Source organism: Halichoeres trimaculatus, unplaced genomic scaffold, assembly GCF_033239565.1.
Source record: "Halichoeres trimaculatus isolate MK-OKI-2021-1 unplaced genomic scaffold, fHalTri1.1 fHalTri1_scaffold_23, whole genome shotgun sequence".
Classification (NCBI taxonomy): domain Eukaryota; kingdom Metazoa; phylum Chordata; class Actinopteri; order Labriformes; family Labridae; genus Halichoeres; species Halichoeres trimaculatus.
Window position 1 is genome coordinate 19786885 of NW_027437201.1, and position 21713 is coordinate 19808597.

The 21713-nt window shown below is 40.3% G+C and overlaps 1 protein-coding gene across 1 annotated transcript; it reads right to left on the reverse strand.

Moving 5' to 3' along the window:
• Positions 1 to 401: 401 nt before the first annotated feature.
• Positions 402 to 20091, reverse strand: dusp3a (dual specificity phosphatase 3a). Its single transcript, XM_074662893.1, has 3 exons — positions 19713 to 20091; positions 9043 to 9275; positions 402 to 5853 (listed from the first exon to the last, which is right to left on the reverse strand). The coding sequence occupies exons 1-3, from the start codon at positions 19901 to 19903 to the stop codon at positions 5624 to 5626; spliced, it is 654 nt and encodes a 217-aa protein (XP_074518994.1). The 5' UTR covers positions 19904 to 20091; the 3' UTR covers positions 402 to 5623.
• Positions 20092 to 21713: the final 1622 nt, after the last annotated feature.

Below are 21713 nucleotides of genomic sequence, written 5' to 3' on the forward strand. Positions count from 1 at the left end.
TCTATGTTGTTAAAAAAGGTGGGAACTGTTGAAAAATGTACATTTGTGAGAAAGATAATTTTGTTTGTCATCATGAAAAACTTTAAAGTTGTAAAAAAAGTGACGTCTTCACCACAGTGTGATTGAGACTCCAGACCAAAAGGTGTCGCTGCAGTCCAAATTAAGCTGATAGTCTTCACAGCCTCTTTAAGCTCTTCTTAATTATTGTTTTCAAAGTTATTCTCTTTAAATTTAAGAACGAACACAGAATTAACCGTGCATGTTGCAGATTTAGGTTTACTTCTCTAGAAAATGACCTGTTAGCTCTGCAGTCCCAAACACAGTCTGCTTGACCCTGATGGGTAAGTATTTAACCCTAGCTGAATAAAAATGCACTCATGATCAGATGTTAATACCTCAGCCATTTATTTCTCAAACATAAGAAAGACGGGACTTCTCCAAGGTAAGAAAAATAACACTGCAATTTAAAATCAAGTGCACTTCAACAATGTCTCGTCCAGTAAGGGAGCCGTCCCTTCCTGCTGCGTGAAGTGAGATACACAAACTGAAAAACAATCAAAGAATCGATCTTTCCTGTAAGGCTTTGGGTGGGGTGCTGTGTCCGTACTGTCGGGGTGTGTTTGTAGAGATGGAAACAAACAGGAAACATCGCAACAACGTCCTCTGCGACATCTGGGACTTCTGCACATGTGCAGAAATGGAGGAAGGTGGCGAGATAAGACGTGGACCGTGGAATGGACCCCCTGGAGGAGTCAGGCAGTGGGCTCACTTGTGCTAAAACTCTGCCTTGAGCTGTTTCATCAGAGAGCAAGAAAACAGGATGACGCCTCACCTGGGCCGGACTGTAACTGTGAGTCATGAACTCACCCTGGAGGATCAGATGGATTGAGCTTTTACGTCACAGACGGATCAGGTAACTTCAACCAGATGAGCTTCCTGTCAGCTGTAACACCTCGGCTTCCTGTCAGGTGGTTTGACTCACAGTTACGGTCAGGTCCAAGACTGACTCAGCAAAACCAACGTGGATAATGACGAACTTTAAAACAGCTTCATGACAAAAACAGGAGATCTAAATGTTTCCTAATGTGCAGAAATATCCAAACGAAGCCAAAAAGAGGACGTCTTAACAGGAGAATTTAAACAAGACTCAACAAAACACCACGTTCAACAACTTTAACTCCACGTTTCACTTCCAACTCTCTCATTGTCCTTTGGAGTATTCCAGTAATTACGGTAAAATGCAGCAATTCAGCATCGCCTTAGTGCGTGTTACATACTCAGTATATATAACAATATACAGTAATGACATTCTCGATAATACATTGTTCTGTACCTGGAGTAGAACCCCCAAAATGATGCTGGTACCTCTATTAACAAAAAAGAAAAAATGCTCGAAATAGAGATTACAGGGTTTATATTTCACACAAAGGAGAGAAAAAGTTAAATTTAATATTAAAGACGTGGTTGAATCTTAATTAACTAATGATAAGAAAAGAGTTTGGTGAAAAGACGTTGATTTGTTGGACAGCAGGTGGCAGTGTTTATCTGTTTTTAATGCATAAAGAGTGAGAAGCCAGCTGTAGCCATCGTACAAGCCTCGTTTATGTTAGAGTTTGTCCGTTTTGTAAATACTGGCAGAAAACTTCTACCATGGCTAGTCGGGCTCCCACGGAGTGATTATCAGACCCTTTCTCTGCAATCAAACTGACCACAGTCGAATAAAAAAGAAAGAAGGCGTAGGCAGTCGATGCTTTGAGTACATACCCTCATCCTGGACCGATTGGAAGGATTATTTCACTTCAATAAACCCGAATTTGGAGACAAACTGAAGAGCTCATTGTTGCTTTTTGTGTATTCAGAAGGAGGGCAGTAACGTGGAGCAGTTCATGAATCAACCCCAGGCCAGTAAAAAGACACAGTTGGTCACTTGATGCGGATCATTTTGAGGATTTTGTGTTCCTGTTTGGAGACAGAGGTCCTCCCTTAGCCTCTCTCTGAGTTTTATGGAGAAAGTTTATCGTCGAGTGGTTTGGGGTTCGTGCTGATGCGGTGTAAACATGCTCTGCTTGAAAATGTTCGCAACAGCTTCACTGAAACAGGAAGCTTTCAGGATGAACATCGAGTGTTCCTTCCCTTTAAATCGGAGCATTTTCAAGACTTTAAGATGACTGGATGACAGGCTGGATGTGGGATGGGAGGAGGAATCAGAGAAGTCCCTGCTGAGAGGAATCACAACTTCTTTAAGTTTTAGACAGTTCACCTCGAGTTTAACTCCCTCTGAAAGTTTCTGAGTCTCCTGCTCTTAATCCTCTGTAAAAGAGCTTAGACATAAACTGTCACCTTAAATCCAGAATATAAACACACATTTATCCGATCTCTGAGGGGTAAAGAAGAGCTGATTTCTGATGGGATGATTGAGGTGATGTAAATGCAGGATAAACAAAAACCGTCTGATTCTGCCACCTGCCTCTATGAATAAATAAAATCACCGTTAATCAAACCAAATCTGCTCAGAAACAAAGATAATGCCTCGGCGTGTCCCTGCTAAGCTTCGGAAACTTTCCCATCATTGCGATCCGGAGCGTCACAACCTTTCTGAGTCTCATGTACATTATATTAAAGAATATGAATGTACATGTGAGGAAGTGAAAACAAAGCATGGAGGAGCTCATACACAAGGAGAACGTGATATATAAAGACTTACTGACGATACCTACACATTATACACATTGCTCTTACATTCATATATGTCAACACTTAAATATGTATATACAGTATACATGTATATATTCATATGTATACAGATATATCAAAGGAGGAATAAATAGTGCCTTTAATGAGGTGGGACAACCTAGTGTACAGTGTTATGCCCAGTAATAATAGTGTTTAAAATGTGTTATACTCTACCTGTATATGTGAGAATTACGGCCTGGATATTCATATTTAGCTGTGAGTACATTCTATATATCTGATGGGGTATTGACATATATCGCAATGCTTAAAGGCGGGAAAGAAAAGGCTCAGTGACTGGACCCTGTGTGTGCAGAAAGTGTGTATGACACACACACTCAGGAGGGAGACGTGGACATGTTGTGTATGGACCTCTGACAGACCGTGTTGATGAAACAGAGGAACTGGATACGGGCCGAGCGGCTGTGTCAGGAAGTTGGCAGTGGGCGACTCTGGAGTGTGATGACTAGAACTTCCTCTGCGGGAGGATGGGCGGCGTCCTCGACTGTCACAACGCGAAGGCCTCGAGTCTGACGCTGGGAGAGTTAGAGTTAAGATAAACTGGTGGGATGTGGGAGGAGTTTGTCGGTAAGTATGGAGAGCAAAAGCAGGCAGAATTCAATCTTCCATGATTGAATCTTTCTGCTTCGATTCAACGACCATTCATTTACCGTAAAGTCTGGAATACAGATCGAGTAGAAAAATATTCCAGTTCTGTTTTCTTGAGTCCTTAAAGTTCAGACTATCTGCATGCATCTGCAGCTACGAATCGAGCCAATTATTAGGTTTCTCAACTTCAAGAAATGTCTCTGAAATCATCAACCTGACCTCCATTCTTCTCTTGAAGTTAGACTTGGTAAAGCTTTAATTTTAACTTTCTACATTCCAGGAGAGTTCTTTGCACATCTAATTTAGGACCCAGGTGCGTCGGAGAAAAAAAGACGATTTGAACAAGAAGGTGGACTCCCACACATTGTCTAACTTGCAAGAAAATAATTTATATACAACGTTTCGATCAAAGACCTTCATCAGGCAAACAGTTTAATCAAAAGGGCAGGACATCTTGAATAAGAGGTGGCAATCGCACCCTGTGGCCAATCATCATCATGACGTAACAAGTTGCAAGTTAGACAGTGTGCTGGAGTCCACCTTCTTGTTCAAACTTTCTGCAATCCACACAACGATGTCATTTCTGCACATTAAAGATGCTTCAATTCAAAGTAAATTAAAAAATGTGTCAGTATCTGTCAAGCTAAGATATTGTTTCTGTTTCATTTTGTTAATCCTTGTTTCTTGTCTCTTTTAGGCCATGTCCACACGTAGCCGGGTATTTTTTAAAAACAAGTTTCCCGCCCTCGTTTGTTTTTAAAAAAACTTTCTTCTACACACAGCAGGTTAATCGATGTCAAACCCATAATGGGCAGTGTTTTCCAAATACCCGTGTGGACATGGCCTAATCAAGCTGATTACTGGGCCCCTTTCTAAAGTGTTGCCCCTGTGTCTTGTTAGGCTCACTTCCCTCCCCTACTTAAGCTTGGTTTATACTTGACATGTCTACGAAGACCAAGCGGCTGCAGACAAATGACGTCATCGTGACAGCCTTACGTGATCTTTATCAAGCTGAAAATTTCTGCTTCGCACACCTCCAAAACTTTCAAACAAACAGGAGCTCCTAGTGTCTCAAGTCAAAAAAAAAACCTGGCATTGACAGGATTCATCACACAGAGGTCAGCGTGATAACTGTGTGATCAACAATTACTGGTGTGAAATTGTGGCAAAACTTGCCAGAGAAGAGGAACTGGCAAAAAAAAGTTGTAAACAGAGTAAAAAACTTCTACTACTCTATTTTTTACAGTGGTAGACACAGACAGATCGCTGTGTCCAAAACCTTCTTTTGGATTAAAGACTCTTTTGTGAAAACTCTGTGCCTAGTTCCTTTCTTGGTGCCTGACAGTTGGTTTCTTTTTAAGGCTAATAACACAGAGTGCAGCCTCAGTGTGACTTACCGTTAACAGTGAAACTGAGACTCACCAGAAACAGATGAATGCTCGCTTCTTTTGAGGATTTAATGAAGTGAAGAGTGATTTTGGAGCTTATTTGGAGGGGAAAGTTTGCTTTACTTGCTTTAAATCTTCCAGCGTCAAACTCCAGGCCTGAGAGTCGAGGATGCCGACTGAGATGCTACATAGAGCTACAACTTGCATTTGCGTGTAAAAATCTGTCTTTGTGCATCAAATATCTGCCCGAACAGGTAGAGGAGGAAAAGGAATTGAAGGGTCAGGCGAACGAAACTCTGTGGGGTGTTTTTCTGTTTTCATGGAATGTTTGGGACCCGTCCGCTCTCTGCATCTTGTGTGACTTTAAGTGTCGAAGAGTTCATTTGGAATTTCTCCTGCAAGCGGAGACATCGGCGACATTCCCGGCAGTGGAAAACTATGGAATGATTGTGCTATAATCTTAAAAAATCAGGGCAAAGATTTCACCGTTTCTAACTTGTGGGAACTGAAGGAATGCTTTCAGTATCTCAGCTCGAACGTGAGAGCAGCGCAGAGCTCTACTCGTGCACATAGACCTGTGTGGAGTGAGGTTACACAAAGGAAAGGAGGAGGTGTGTTTGTGTGAAGTTTGGAGCTCTTTGTCGGAGCAGACGGACGCTCCAGCAGAGCAGCAGTGATCGACGTGAACCAGAGGAAGGAAATCAGTGTGTGAGATCAGATGTGTGCATGAGGAGAGTTATCTGTACAGATAAATGCATGTATGTCTGCGTCTCAGGTTACCCCTGTTTGTCAGATGGGTGCTGGTTTGGTCAGGGCGGGGTCGGACTCTGAGAGCAGCTGAAAACCTGTGAAAGGCATGATGGGAGGAGACGAGGGCAGAGGGTCTCTTCCTGCTTTCATTTGGCCTTTAGTTTGCCCACCTCCCCGTTCAGCTTGCCCTCCTTGGCCAGCTTCTCGTTCAGTTGGCACAGTTGGCGAAGGAAGCCGTCGTTGGGGCCGATTTCTCTCTTATGCCTCACAGTGGCCACGGCGAGCCGGGCGTCCATTTTATGGCGCAGCATGAGGTAAGCCACGACCATGGTGGGCGAGCGGCTGTAGCCTTCTCTACAGTGGACGTAAACCTTTCCTGGAGGATGAGACGAGACAGGACAGTAAATTAAAAACACCAGCCGTGTTTGGGGAACATATGCTGCAGAGCCAAGCAGATTTTGTGCCAGGAGATGCAAATGTAAGACGTGACCTCTGCTGCAGACTCGGCAAAGTCAATCACGCTCGCTGCAGGAGCATCTTAGAGGAAACATACGTCTTAGTGGACATGCATGTTCTCAGTGTTTATATCTATCTCTGTGTTTCTCTGCAGGTAATAACTCCTCTCCCCACCCTCTCAGATGTGTCTCCATCTGACTTACACTCTGATAACTGACAGGCCCAACCACAGGAGAGCTTGGCAGCGTTCACAGAGCAGCTGATGTGCCGCGCTCAGGTCAGATCTGCAGATTCGGCACTTTTTTTTGAAACCCGACTCCTCCCTCTGTCCCTCTCCTCGTGTTATCCCCACAAACTCTCCTCCTCTGTCTCCTCTCCTCTGTACTCCATCCAGGACGCTCTGCTGCCAATGAAACGACCTCTCCAATACCTAATCACCCTGCCCGCCACAGATCAATGATGATTCTCGTGTTTCCTCTTGTTGGACACGCAGGATTTCTGGCTCATGACTTCACTCTTTCCTCAGCTCATCACTCACTCACTGGCAGGGCTGTGGCTTCTTATTCCCAGCTCCAACACCTGTCTGAAAACTTAAATATGTGACCTGATATCCAGTAAATTTAAGTCTGGACAAAAAAAATACTTATTACAAATTTTGAGTGTCTCAGTAATAAATATAATTACTAAGGAGTGGGAAAAAATATTTTACCGGATATCAAAAAATGGATAACTGTAATACTGGAAGGAACAAGGAAAATGTTTTTCATAAAAGATGGTTTGTAAAAAAAATTGACAGTGAACAAATTAATTAAAATAAATCAAATGAAAAAAAAACAATAGATTTAGTCATAGTCCTTGCTAGAAAAAAACAGATTAAATCAAAATAGACATTTTGTTTTTTTGAATTAAAAAAAAATATTATTATATTGAAATCAATGAACTACTTAAGGACTGAGACTAAAACAGAATAAATGCAGTTATGTAGGGTATCTACCTAATGTAAAGATGTTTGCATATGTATTTTTCCTCCTAAATGTTTTTTTTTGGTTCGAGCAATTTACTTTTATATTTTGTTGTTTGGCTTTGTTTTTCTGTTTTTTTTTTGTTGTTTTTTTTGTTTTGTTTCTGAAATGTTATTTTCTGTTTCTATTATTACAATTATTAATAATAATTATTATTATATATATATATATTTTTTTTATTATTATTATTATTATTATTATTATTATTATTATTTTAGAGCATTTAATTTGATGAATTGTTTTTTTGGTAGAAGAGATTTACTTTTATATTTTGTTTGATTTTGTTTTTTCTTTTTTTGTCGTTTTTTTTGTTTGTTGTGTTTCTATTATATTATTTTGTGTTTCTATCATTACTATTATTATTATTATTATTATTATTATTATTATTATTATTATTAGGTTAGAACATTTAATTTGATAAATTGTTTTTTTTTTTGGTACAAGCGATTTACTTTTATATCCTGTTGTTTGGTTTTGTTATTATTTTTTTGTTGTTGCTTTAAAAGAAATAATATAATATAATATAATATAATATAATAATAATATATATAATAATTTAGAGTTGAAATATCAGTATTTTTTTTCACAGGTCAAGGTACTGCAATATATTGCCGTATCGATACTTTTTGCTCAAACTTTTATATCTTCACATATACTGTATGTGCAGTTTAATAAATACAATCAGGTTTTTTATATCTATATCTATAATTATTTAAATTGGTGGATAAACTCTGTTTTGACTTAGAGGACTGCATCAGTAAAAAATATCAGTTATTTTGAACTAATAATTGTTTAACAATAGTTCATACTGCTGCTCATGATGACATGCAGGTTATGTGAGGAGACAAAGTGCTGTCCCACCCAATTTATACCATTCTCTTTGTCCACATTTGGAGGAAGTTCAGGCGCATGAGTTTCTGTTTTAAACATTTTTTGTCTCCTTTGATAGATTTAGTGAGTCTAACTTGTCACACAAGCTCCTTTTTTTCTTTAAATCTTATATGAGGTGCAGTTTTCACACAGCGACATGTGCTAATGTCGCTAAAGCCTGAAAGGAAGAGAAAGTTTCTGCCTTAAGAAAATCCCTCAGGTGGAGGAGATCAAAGAGGATCACAGCGCCTCTCTATCTCTTCAGGAACTCCTGCTTCAAAGTCATTTATTTCCTCGAGTTGAGACGTGGAAACAAGTTCCTCCTGCAGCCTGTCTGACAAATTCGACGAGAGTTGAAGCATCTTGTTATGACTCAGTGTCTATTTGCTTCACTGCTGTGAGAGTGAAGACAGACAGGAGAGGGATGTGACGGCTAAATCTGACAGACTCCTGAGTCCTGCTCCATATTCTGTTATCAGACCAGGTCCCTGTGCTTTAGTGTTGTATCCATGCATAAAACACCTTTAATACTTAATTTAAAACCACATCAGATTAAAACAATTCAAGAAAAATCTAAAGAAAGTCAAATTTCAGCAGCTTGGATTATCTTCCAGTGGAGGTGTGACATCTGCCGCCCTGTGTGGTGATTTTCAGAAAGCTCAACATGCAGATTGAAGAAACAATCACTCCCAGGAGGCCTCTGTGCTCCTTAACGGAGATAAATCTCTCCTAGCTCTCCTGATGCTGCAGCTAAATTTAATCTGTCACCACACATGGGGGATGTGTCTAATTATCTGAACCTTGTATTTCCTTGCAGGGATTTATTGTCAGTTTTGACACAGAGGAGCGTCTTAAATCCTGCTCAGTGCTGCACAGGTGCATGAAGACTGAGCCGCAGAGGATAAAGAAGCAGAGACACTCTCTCCTCTCCTCTCCTCCTGCTGTTTCTGTGCCATGTGTAACGTTATCTCTGACATTTTGCGACCTCTTGCTGCCGGCTCTGGAAAGGTCACAGGTCTGAGGTTTTAATGAGGAGCTGCATCGATGCATTATTCCTCTGAGTCTGCTGTAATGAAGCATGAGGTCACTGAAAGGCTCATACTGCACTCTAATCTGAATGTTACAAACTACCACCAGCACATTCACCGATCAACGCTGGAGTTAAAACTTGACTCTGCAGGAAATTCAAGAAACACGTGACTACGACACCGCCTCACCTTTGCCGTTATTGTGTGCTAGGGCCTTGTCGATAAAATCTGCCCCCTCCTCAAAGAAGGCACTGAGGTTGAACTGCTCCGTGTCGTTGGCCTGGATGCCGTGGTACGTGATGCCCGTGCCGGCGTAGAAATCCACACTGGTGTTGACGTGCATGAAGGAGGTTCCTTCTGCAACATTCAGCACGTGTGTCACTCCCAGTTTCTGCAGGCGCATTGCATTCTGGGCGACAAACCTGTTAAAAAACAAAACAAAATACACATTCACTTAAACGCTGCTTTAGAAAGCTGCTGATGTCTGTGACGAGGAAACAAAGTTGGTGCACTCCTCTTGTAAAAGCCTCCGGAGTGCCTCTGAGGAAATAAAACTTTTTGTTCTCTGGTAACACAAAATGATGAATGTACAGCTGCAGAAGAAGACGTCAGAGACAAAGAGCAGCTCTAATAATACCAGCAGAGCGCTGTGTCAGCACAATTTATTTTTATGTGGTATTATGACAATGTAGGGTGCACCTTTCACTACAACTCTGCATGTGTTTTAGTGAACGCTGCTGCTGCAGTATCACTGCCTCTTGATGCCGAGCCAAACCACAAAGATCTGTTAGTCTGCAGGTCGGTGCTGCGACTTCAAAACAGGAGTTTAAAGCAACAAAGACACATATTTAGAGAGACAGACTTCTATGATTCGACTTTTTTGAGGTAAAATTTGATTAAGGAAAAGGAAACCTCCCACTGTATTCACAAATTTACCCTCAAACCTTATCTCTCAAAGCTCCTCCTCCTGCGTCTCCATTAGGTGTAATTTGGTGCAGCTTTTGTTGTTCAAACATAAATTGTGTAGAACTAATTAGAGGCACTAAATGTTCCATAAAAGTTTAATATAACAAACAGAAAAGAGGCATTTTATCTACAATCGATGATCAGAGCCTCTGGCCAGGCTGGATCCTAACAGTGGACTCAGGCGAGGAGCCAAGCAGCAGCGAGCAGCCAAATCTCTGAATCCCTTTGTCGAGCTTTGCTCGCTGCGCGGGGATGTTTGCGTTACATTAAAGCTTAATGTGCAGTATTGTAGATCTTGTAAACAAAAGAACAGCGGAGCAGATTTATTGTGTACTGTAATGTAGAGGAGATGAAGACAGAGGTGAAGTTGTTGGAGTGCTGGAGATAAAGAGATCAAGACAAAGCTTTTCAGACGTTTCTCTGTGTCTGAGTCTGTGGAGCAGCGTGTTTAAATGACAAAGATCCTTGATCAAAACTGATTTATCTGCCAGGTTTTATTACCTCAAGATGCTTATATCTGAAGATGATGTTGCAGAAAAACCAAAGTTTGACCAACTCTTATTTCTGGAGTCAACAAGAGAAGCTGAAGATGTTTTATCTCGTAGTTGATGAAATGTGCACATCAGAAACTGTTCTATGTTAAATCTGTCAGATACAAGGAATCAACCTTTTGTAGCTCAAAGGGACCGTGAGGAGGATCTGTTTGAAGTGGACTGCAGCACCACCTTTTGGCCCGTAGTCTCTCACACACTGTGGTGAAGACGTCACTCTTAACAAGGTATGTGTTTGTTTTGGAATTGAATGGAGATCAAATCTTCGTTTTAACTCTACTTTTTTTTGTTTTTTGTTCTCAACATCTTTTTACCCTGCCATGAGGTAAGGTATTTATCGACAGTTAGGTAGGGCTACAGTTTGAAACATGAAAAGTTATCACAATCAGTTTTTTAACCTTAAGGACGTATTTCAGCTTTTAGCCCATGTTTTAGCCTTTAGCTCATGTTTCATCCTTTAGCTCATGTTTTAGCTTTTGGCTTGTGTTTTGACATTTGGCTCATAATTTAGCCTTAAGCTCATGTTTTCTCTGTTAGCTCATGTTTTAGCTTTTAGCTTGTGTTTTGACATTGAGTTCGTATTTTAGCTTTAAGTTTCTGTTTTAGCCTTTAGCTCATGTTTTCTTCTTTAGCTCATGTTTAAGCTTTTAGCTTGTGTTTTAGCCTTTAGCTCATGTTTAGCAATAAGCTCATATTTTAGCTTTAAGCTTGTGTTTTAGCCTTTAGCTCCTGTTTTCTCCTTTAGCTCATGTTCTAGCATTAAGCTTGTGTTTTGACATTTGGCTCATATTTTAGCTTTAAGATCGTATTTTATCCTTTAGCTCATGTTTTAGCTTTAAGCTTGTGTTTTAGCCTTTAGCTCATGTTTTCTCCTTTAGCTCATGTTTTAGCTTTTAGTTTGTGTTTTGACATTTGGCTCATATTTTAGCTTTGAGATCGTGTTTTATCCTTTAGCTCATGTTTTAGCTTTCGGCTTGTGTTTTAGCATTAATGGTGTGTTCCAATTGTATTTGGAACTGGGAAGTCGGGTGTCGGAATGATGCCATCTTAGAGTTAAGCGTTCCAGTTGCCAAGTCAGAAAAACTTGCCAAAACAGAATTTCCTACTGGGAACTTGGGGAGAGCTGTGGTTGCTCCGACTTCCAAGTCAGAAATTCCCACCTCTGGGAGGGGTTCCAGTTGGGCATTCCCACTCGGCCCTCAGAAATTCCAACTCCCAAGTACAAACGGAACAGACCATAAGCTCATGTTTTAGCCTTTAGTATTTGTTTAAGCCTTTAGCTCATGCTCTATCTCTCTCCCATTTAGCTTTCTTCTGTTCTTCTGTCCTTTTTCTGTCTGACAGTTAGGCTCCAGTGTCAACCATCACTACAAAATGAATTACAGAAATTGTTTTCAGTAGAGAAAAACTAGATCTCTCTTCTCACTACGAAACTTCATTAGACTGCGTGGTGTACAGTCTAGGATGTGCTGATAATCTAATTTTAAAGGGTGGATTAGGATCAGGCATACATCTAGACAGGAGACTTTTTTGAGATCACTTAGAAACTCCTCACAGTCCTTTAAAGTGCTGTGTTTTCCTGGTGTATCAGAGAAATGTTCTTGTTTTCAGTCCATCTTAAAGGGTAGAGACTTTAATTTGCAAGACTTTCTTCTTCTGTGGTACTATAAGCAATATTTCACCCACTTCATGTAATAATTTCCCATCTCAGGGAGCTCGTTCTGCTCTAGCGTTGCTCTTATTTCAGACCATGACTCATATATCTCCATGTAAAATGCCGGGCTCTGACAGCGCCGTGTGCTCAGAGTCAATACGACGCTGGTGAGGCGAAGGCTAGGTGACCCTGGGCAGCTCCCAGGAGGTGGTGACTGCATCGACCCCCTCCCTCTCTGCAAAACTAATAAAAAAATCCAGCCTGTCACCGTTTTGCTTTACGGTCACTGGAGGAGGCACGGAGGAGGCCATCTGCCTGTCTGTCAGCTGCAGAAATCACATCACATTATTCCTCCTGTATTCAGAGCTTATAAACTAAAGCTTTGTGCATAAATGATTGAATAGATGCTCACCATAAATGCTTACCTGAGCACTTACAATGCAACTTTACCAGAAGTAGCAAAGCAGCATTGTTCACAATTACTCTCCACAATGCAGAGAGAGGAACACAAGGTTGAATCGAGTTCACAGCTGATGGCTCGCTTCCTATTTACCTGCCCGGTCCCAGCCTCCTTACCCTGGGATCCGCAGTCCCACAACATCCATTATTAAAGAGCGGTTTCACAAAGAGCCAAAGTGTTCCTCAAAGCAAAGCGCCACACCTTAAGTGTGTCCCTGAGCTGCACGCGGCTGTTTCATAGTGCTGACTCGGACTGATCTGAGAACAGAGGAAGAGGTTGTAAAGTACGGACATAATCCATTTAGAGGGAGAGAACATTTTACTGACTGCTTCCTCAAAGTGCTGCAGGTTATTGACATCAGCCACACGTTATCATTTCAGTTAAGAATGTATGATGCGGCTGTTTCCAGCTCCACTTATGATGGCTGATTGCTAATAACCCACATCGGCCCTGAAAAACTAATTCTGGTCGAGGTCTGTGAAGCTCTGATACCTGAGGGATGGCTGACAGCTCATCAATCAGTCAAACTGACATTTTCAAGGTTTTACACATGGAAAGAAGCATTTACAGACGTCTCCAACAACAGGTTGAACCAGGGGCGGAGTTATGGGGGTGCCCAGTGGTCCCAGGCCCACCCTAAACTTCTTCTTTTTTCTTTTCAATCAGTTAAAGAGGAAACGTGAAATTTTGTCGCTTCAGGTTTGTTTTTTTTTTTGTTGTTCTGTCTTTTAAGCTGAGTTTGTTGCATTATTTTAGCTGAGAAACAAAAAAAAAACACTCTTCCGACACTGGATGGCAGCATCTGCAGCCAAATGATTTAAAGCACTTCTTTATAGTAACTAAGATTTTCCCTTGAGTCTAAATTACAGCGTGTTTTGTACGTAGCTTTGGACAAAATTGTTGTGCAACACAAGCAACTGTAGAGTTGTAGAAAGTTATACAGGCAGGAATAGAGAAGGATTCTGGGAAAGACTCTTCCGTCTCTAATGTCCCCGTGGTTAATTTCGCCGCTCTTACTGCCTGTAATAAATGGAAAACTGAAGAGGTGCTGCCCGTAGTCGCATTGAAGCGCTGCTCTGTTGCTAGGCGCCGCCCTGTTGTGGCTGCCTGTTACAGCAGTTCTCTCTTCCTTGTCTGTTTCTTGTAATTTTTCCAATTTTTTCATTTCTTTTTCATCATCTTTGCATTTGGAGTGGATCATTACTTTTTATGGTTTATTTGTTGGTCATGGACACCAAACTGGTTTTGTCTTCAGTGATATTCTAACTATTTTTGCTCCTGTGTTTGTCCGGAGATTCTCTATGTAACCATGGCTGCATTGTTTACATGTGAAATCAGCTGTTGGCAGCCTGTAGCATGTCAATGCTAACTGGTGCATGGCCGGATGTTTTCCACAAGGTGAGGAGGAGGTGAGGACGATGTGCTGGTTCTCAGGTGTGAGCTAAGAAGTGACGACATGGACCCGTCCGTCCGTCCATCCACCGTTATTGGGAGCGTGAGATCTATCTCCAATAAGATGGACAAGCTAGCCATGCTAACCCAGCAACAGAGGGAATACCAGAAGGCAAAGTAACATCATGCTATTCACAGACATGGCTAACGGAGCTAACACCAGACACCAACTCCACATTGGAAGAACTTCACCTGCTGTGAGCAGACAGGATCCAGGAGACAGAGACTAAACAGACTGCTGAAGAAGCTCAGTCCTGGACCCTGTGGAGTTGGAGGCTGGCTGAACTGGACAATGATGGACAAGCTGTCAGCATCTATTTTCATAAATTAAGTATTTTCTATTCTATTCTCTTTGGTCATCACCATGAAGAGCAATCTCTGGTGGATCCATCCGACCCCCTAAAACATTATTAAAATCCAATCAAATGTTCAAGAAGTACAAAAGCAACTAAAATCTGCTTTAAAACCACGAATAGGAATAGGGGTATATCAGTCAGTGTTTCTTAATTTTTGAAACAATGCTCGACCAACTGTTGTAATTGCTGTAACACAATTGCAAAGCATACTAATGAGTGCAAAAGGGATAATCTCAGTTTTTACCATTTCCTGATTTAAAGCAGTGTCTTTAAATCTCAGATTGTGGACTGAAATAGGTCACAAACCCATCTCCCTGAGGGACACTAACATGAGACACACTAATAGATATTCTCAAGGACGAAGCGATCTCTCACTCACAGCGAGGTCTGTGCCGTGTACACTGTGTGATAATCAGAGCATCCGAGAACACAGTTTAAGGGATAAACTAACAGGAAACCTCAGCAGAAAGGCTCTGTGGCTCCCAGTGGTGGAAACAGTGAACAAGGCGCAGGCTTTCATCAACAATCGATAGCAGCTCGTCCTCTCTGTGCCGTTTGTGCTCTCACATTACACTACAGCGCCTTTTCAACCCGTTAATACACTCTGTGATACACTACAGGCAAACATTGGACAAATCATCCCAGCACACATTGTCGGGCTCTGTTCTTTGAAATCATTTCTCTTCAGAGATCAGAATCTGCTCTTCTGAGAGGAAAACAAACAGAGTGGACAGTCTGATCAGCTCCAGCAGAACCAGGAGATCTTTGTTTGGAGACTTGGCCGCGCAGATTGATTCTGTTGAAGCTCTGAGGTACAATAATGCGCTTGTATTCTGTCCTCCTCCTCCTCCTCCTCCTCCTCCTCCTCTCTCTCCTGACAGTGACTGGAGCCAAATGAAGGACGGCACAGAGTCTCATCCCTGAATCTGTTCCCCATGAATCCATATGAGTGAAGCTGCTCTGTGAAAGCTTGTATTACATTACCGAGCCGTGTCGTGTGTTTTTGTTTTTCTGCACTTAGTGTTCCAAAAACCTGACACTTGAAACCTTGAAATGATCATCTGATATTTTTAAAATCTTGTATTGTTTCTAATTTAATTGAAACAAACCAAACAGGCTGCAGAAAATCAAACTTTGCCACTTTGCTGGGGGACAAAATGAGATTAGTCCTGTGTTTTCTGATCTCGTAAGTGGCTAATCTACTTAATTTTTGGCTGGCTTCCCCAATATGATGCCTAAAATACCCACTGATGCATTTTTCCGATAAAGTGTGGGAAACTGTTGCCACCTGTGGACATCTAAAACTTTATAACATTAAATCTTTACTGTACAATGACAGACAATGGAGGCAGCTTTGAGAAAATCGGGTAAGAAATAATATTATCTATTTGTTTATGCTGTTGTATTATGTTTTAAGGGACAACTCAATAATTGTAAAGCATCTTACTTATAGCAGCCAGCACAGGCTAAAACTAAGGAATATCTAGAAGTTTAAACTTAGCCGCCAGTTGTCCCTTCAGCGATGAACTAGCTGAATGTTATAATGTTGCTGTTTCCTCCAATAAGACCTTAAAGGCTCTCTGGATTCTGAATAACATTTTCACCACACTTTGTTCAAGATGGCTTGTTTTGAACCAAGTTTTTTGGATTCAGGCGAACTGAACTCTGTTGCTGATAGGATTCTGCATCTTCTTATTCAATAGTCTTGATCAGAGGTCTGCAACCTTTACCGTCATGGGAGCAATTTAGCCTCAGCTCACATGGTTTGAAGTCATTCAAGAGCCACAAAAATGACTTTAACGTCGCAGTTAAGACAATATGGTTTATGAATTTCTGTACAGTTTAAATCTAAAAATGCTTATCTAAACCAGATGTTTTTGTTTTTTTTTAATCAATGAAACTGCACATGTGATGTCTTTTTTTTTCATTTTTAATAAATTTGCAAATTTTCTTAAAAAATTGAAATCTCAAAATTGTTTAAGATTTCAAAAAACTCTATCAAAAAGAAACTTAAAAAATTTGCAAAATTTTCAAAAAGTTGGAAAAATTTACAAAAATGAAAAAAAAAATTATATTTAGAAATAAAAAATTGCAAAGTTTAAAAAAAACTTGCAAATATCTAATTTACATTTGAAATTAATTTTCTTTTTCAAACATTTTTTTTAAATTTGGAATTTTAAAAATTTTATTTTTTTCCCTTAATATGTCTTTAATCATCAAAACCCTCTGTAAGAAAAATAAAAATGATTTTTCAGTAATATTTTTAAAGCTTCAAGGAGCCACTGCAAAGGAGTCAAAGAGTCGCATGAAGCTCCAGAGCCACAGGTTAAAGTCTAGATCAAGGCATTACAAATTTAGTTATGAAGTGTTTAGGCAGAGGAATTTAGGGGAGGAGGTCTGAAGCACCAGAAAAAGATACTACAACAATGCCAACTACAGACTGTGCTTATGCTGCATTCATGGAGTGTCAGAAAAATGAGTTTCCAAGATGGAAAACGCGTGGAAATGCCTTCAAGAGGCCGAACATCTTGAAAATTTACAACAATTTGATGCTTAACTTACCAATATCACGCCAATTTAAAGCAGCTTTTCATCTATTTACATAAAAATTCCAAACTGGTTTGATTGCTAATGTTATTGTGCATGCATAAAGTGAATCTTTGCTGTTTGCACTTTTATCATATTTTCTGTACATCCCACCACATGTGCACTGGAAAATCAGACTCTTGCGTCTTTATTAAAAACAGCCCTGATAAATCTATTTGTCATGTATGAAATCAGGTATAAAGTCTGTGCTGTGCATGAATTACCAGGAACCAGGTTTACTGGAACACTGAGCAGTAAATATCTCAGAGTCGGCCTGTTCATTACAAAGCCGATAGCATCAAGTCGACCAATAAGCATTGATTTATGATTCAGCTGCTGCTGTGTTTCATATACCCAGAATACTGTAGATAGCACAGCACAGTTAGCTATATAATTCATTTCTAGCTCAGAACTACACTCTATGACTGAACACTTGCAACACACGTTACTAAGTGCAGTACTGTTGATGTTAGCTGAGTGTATTTCACAGCCAGTGTCACACATTGTTTGAACTGAGTAAGATCACAAAAACATCCCATCCTTAAAATTTAAATGGGTAAAAAAAATCTCCTTCACTTACTTATGTTTCACTCTATTTTCACATTAGCAACACAAATCTATAAACACATGCTACAGGTTAGTGTCCCACCAAGTGATTATTGATTAACCAATAATTTGTAGTCTAAAGAGACACAAACTACATGTCTGCTACTATGGTAGTTAGCATTTTGTAATGCTGTACTTTTGGCTCTAACAATGTAGGGTTATAACATTTGTTTTTCAAGTGCTACACAAATAAAGTTATTGTTATTATCGCTACCTCCATAGTTAAGTGACCTCTTATTGAATGAATACATCTTTAAAACTAGCATTATGACGTTTGTTTACATTCACTTTTTAATTGGGCAAGAATTAGCTGTTAGCTTCAAACTGACATACTAATAACTGGTTATTTGGCCCTTAACCTGTTGGAAATTGAGAAATATAAACCAGATTGGACACAGTTTGTCTGGTTCGGAGTATTAATCACCAGTGGTGCCATCAAGGGGGGCCGGAGGGGGCCATGGCCACCCTGATATATTCCCCAGTCGTATATGCCTAATATTCTTCTAACACTATCTGTTTAGAACAATGAATTGCTTAAATCATGAATATGAAAAGAGGATTGCTGGGGCTTAAGCCTGGTTTCCACCAAACAGCATCTTGGTGCGGCACACATTTTGTAGCATTTCCGTTGACTTATTCCGGGACAGGTCCCTAATTTACCAACCAGCCTCCCAAGAAAGGCACAGTAGACTGTGGAAATGCAAACAGGATCAGGCTTTACCGCTTTACAGTAGGGATGTCCCGATATTACATTTTCACTTCTGATACAATACCGATACTGCAGCATTGAGTATTGGCCAATGACGATATTAATCCGATACGATATCAGCATTAAACATGCATACTTTTATTACTTATTTTGTAATATGTCTGTCATGTTAGAAAAGGCTTGGTTAAGTGATATTATTCAAACAAAGAACAGTAGTCAGCAACAGTAGGTATGAGGAAAAACTAATCCATGTATTATTAACCAATGGGTAACAGAAACTGCTTATATTGAAGATTTTAGATGCATTCCGATAAGATACCGATACTTGTTTTTTGCTGATATTGGACCGATATCCGATATCAATATTGGACTGGGACACCTCTACTTTACAGATGCAATCCATACCAAGCTATGCTGATCCGTACCGGACCGCTTGATGGAAATGGGGCTTTTGTAAAGTGGTAAGATTTTACGCATTAGATAATCAGTAAAATTTACTTTAAAAATAAGAAACCAGAGTAAATGAGCTAGTGATTTTCCTATTCCCATAGTTTAAGACTAGTAGCTGAACCACAACAGCACAATACACTTCCTGAAATTCAGTTGTGGCTTTAAGTTTTTGGTGTGCCAACCCAAGATTTTCAGCGCCACCATCTTGCCATCCCGACAAAAATTTGTGAGGTGACAGAAAACATTTTCAGCCACTAGAAGAGAAAAAAAAAATCTAAAATATTGATATTCTATGAAGCAGAAATAAGGTTTTTCTACTAATTTTCTTGCAAAAGGATCAAACAAAGCAACAATCTATCAACCATATTAACTGTAGCTACATTTTTCTGCCTTTATCTCATAAATCTCTCCATATTCTGTGTCATGAACATCAATAAAGGCGTCTTATCTCTACCTAATAACCTTTCTGCTTGGAGTACCTTCCCTCTCACGATTTCTGAATCCACTCGCTCCTCCTTTCTCCTCTTTGTTCTGCAGGAGAGACCGCCTGTTGTTTTTGTTCCTGCAGTTTATGAATGGAGACACAGACCTAATTTTAGCTGTGGTAATTGTCACTCTGCAGACTGCTCCGGACGTGATGGGAGCGGCTCGATGGAGACGTGATTGCATGGCGGGGACACTAATGATGGAGGGATTCGTTGAAAGGGAGGGAAAAACACGTCTCTGTGTCCGCCCTTCACCTCTAACACCAGGATGTTTGAGTTTTCTGCTTTAGAATGAGGCAATAATCGATAACTGTCTGAAAATACAGACTCAGCTTCACTGTTACACAATATCCACCTGTCTGCCTGCTGAGGCACGTTGACGCTGCTGGAAAACGTCGAGCAGTGTGTTGACAACAACAGGCTGTCGCTTTGTCCCTTCCGGAGACATCAATAATAACAAACACACCTGCTGTGCGCGCGTGCTTGCGACACTGTAGTCATTGTCGCGTCTGGTATGCACGAGGGGGTGAAAATACCTGTGTGACAGCTTCTCTGGTGGACTGATAGAGTGATAAATGACTCACGCGTTGCCGATGTATATCCTGGGGAACACCTCGTTGAAGTGTTGTGTCGGTAAGCTGTAGAAGCCGCTCCCGTTGGACAGCAGCTCGTTGAGTTGTTGCACGGTCACCTCGCCGCTTGGCGCCGGGACATCAGCCGGTGGTTGCTGCTGCTGCTGCTGCTGTTGTTTGGTCGGACTCAGGTGTTTCTTCATGGCTCTTCTTCTTCTTCTTCTCTTGGTTTAATGTTAGATGATAACACTCAGCCTTAGACTTGCGAGCCTCGTCCGATTGTTCAGCTGCATTTTACCTCCGCACGTGAGTCGTGCGCGCGCTGTCTTCTAGTCTACACGGTGTCTGAGGGTGTTGAGGGAGGGAGCGCGACAGCTTTTCCACGTCCACGTCAATTACCGGGAGTTTTACAAGCAACTTCCGGTTTGCACCGTCAGAATAAAAGTAGCAAGCATGGCTGTTGTAATAGCCTATCTGATAGTTCCTTCATATACAATAGCAATGAAACAAAATCCGGTACTGGTCCTAATTTCATACCCTTACAATCTAAAAATATTTATTATTTTGGCACTAAAACTCTACGGAAGAGTATTAGGGCCACCTGTGAGAAAAATAAAGAAAAAAGTCGAAATGTCGAGAAAAAAAGTTGAAATGTTGAGAAAAAAGTCGACATGTCGAGAACAAAGTTAGAATATAATGTCGAGAATAAAGTTGAAAGAGGATGTCAAGAAAAAAGTATAAATGTTGAGAGAAAAGTTGAAATGTCAAGAATGAAGTCGGAATATAATGTCGAGAATAAATTTGATGTTGAGAATAAAGTCTACATACAATGTCGAGAAAAAAAATCAACATACAAAGTCTCCTTTGTTCCGTGCCAGTTCTCAATAAATCCAGTGAGTAGAACAACAAAGATGCATGCTGTATCATGGAGTGTAAAGTAAAGAGTAAGTTCCTGAAGTTTTGCCACTGCATGAGGACTTTATCATTCATTATCATATCATTAATCTTGTTTTTCAACCAAACATAATACAAGAAGTCAACACTAAAGCATTTGAAACTAATTCCGACTTTATTCTCAACATCCTTTTTCGACTTTAGTCTCGCTATTATTTTCCAACTTTATTCTCGACATTTTATATGTCTCACCGGTGGCCCTAATACTCTTCCGTAAAAACTCCTTCAAATATCGTAGCAGATTTCTCTTATTAAATCTTTATGATAATTTCCACCAAAAGTAGTATTTTAACCAAGTTTAAAGATAAAACTATGAAAACAATGAAGACTCCCATACAGGAAATTAAAAGGCTGTGAAACTCCAAAAGAGTCGATAAGTCTACGAAGCAGAAACAGTTAAGACATTAGATTACAGTTTTTCTCATTTAGCTTGCAAACTTATTTGAACAGGGCCATCCAATAAAGGAGCTGTGAACTCAAAGTAGGCATTGATTTATAAATCATAAGAGGGCCCAAACCGGAACCTTGTGGAACACCAGACGTCATTATGGGCACCATTTTACAGTGGCATGGGGCACAATGTTGCGATTATCCAACGTCCCTGAATATACTCCTAGAGAGTGAGAGGAAAGTTTTAAATGGCCCTGAAATATATGGTTTCCTAAAAAAAATCTTGACCTAACTTTTTAAAAGCTATTACCTTGACCTTATCCAATGATTTAAGAGTTAAAATACAAGGTGTGGTTTTTGATTACCCTTGTACCATAGCCACAGAAAACTCTTACATTGTCTTTCATTTTCAGCTTCAAATGTTCTTTATTTTTAATGTGATTTAGTCGGTTTATCGTTGCAGACTTCCAAAAAATAAATTTCACTGCTTTTATTTTGTAGCCATAAACACTGTATTTCCGGTGTGACTCTGTATGTTTATAGATTACTTGACTCCGCTTTCCCTCGCCTCCACTATCTCCAGCAGACACACCCCACCGGCAGTCAGACACTCAGGAGACTGGAGCTGGACCGGAGGAGGACAGTAGTGACACACTCCCAACAAGAGCA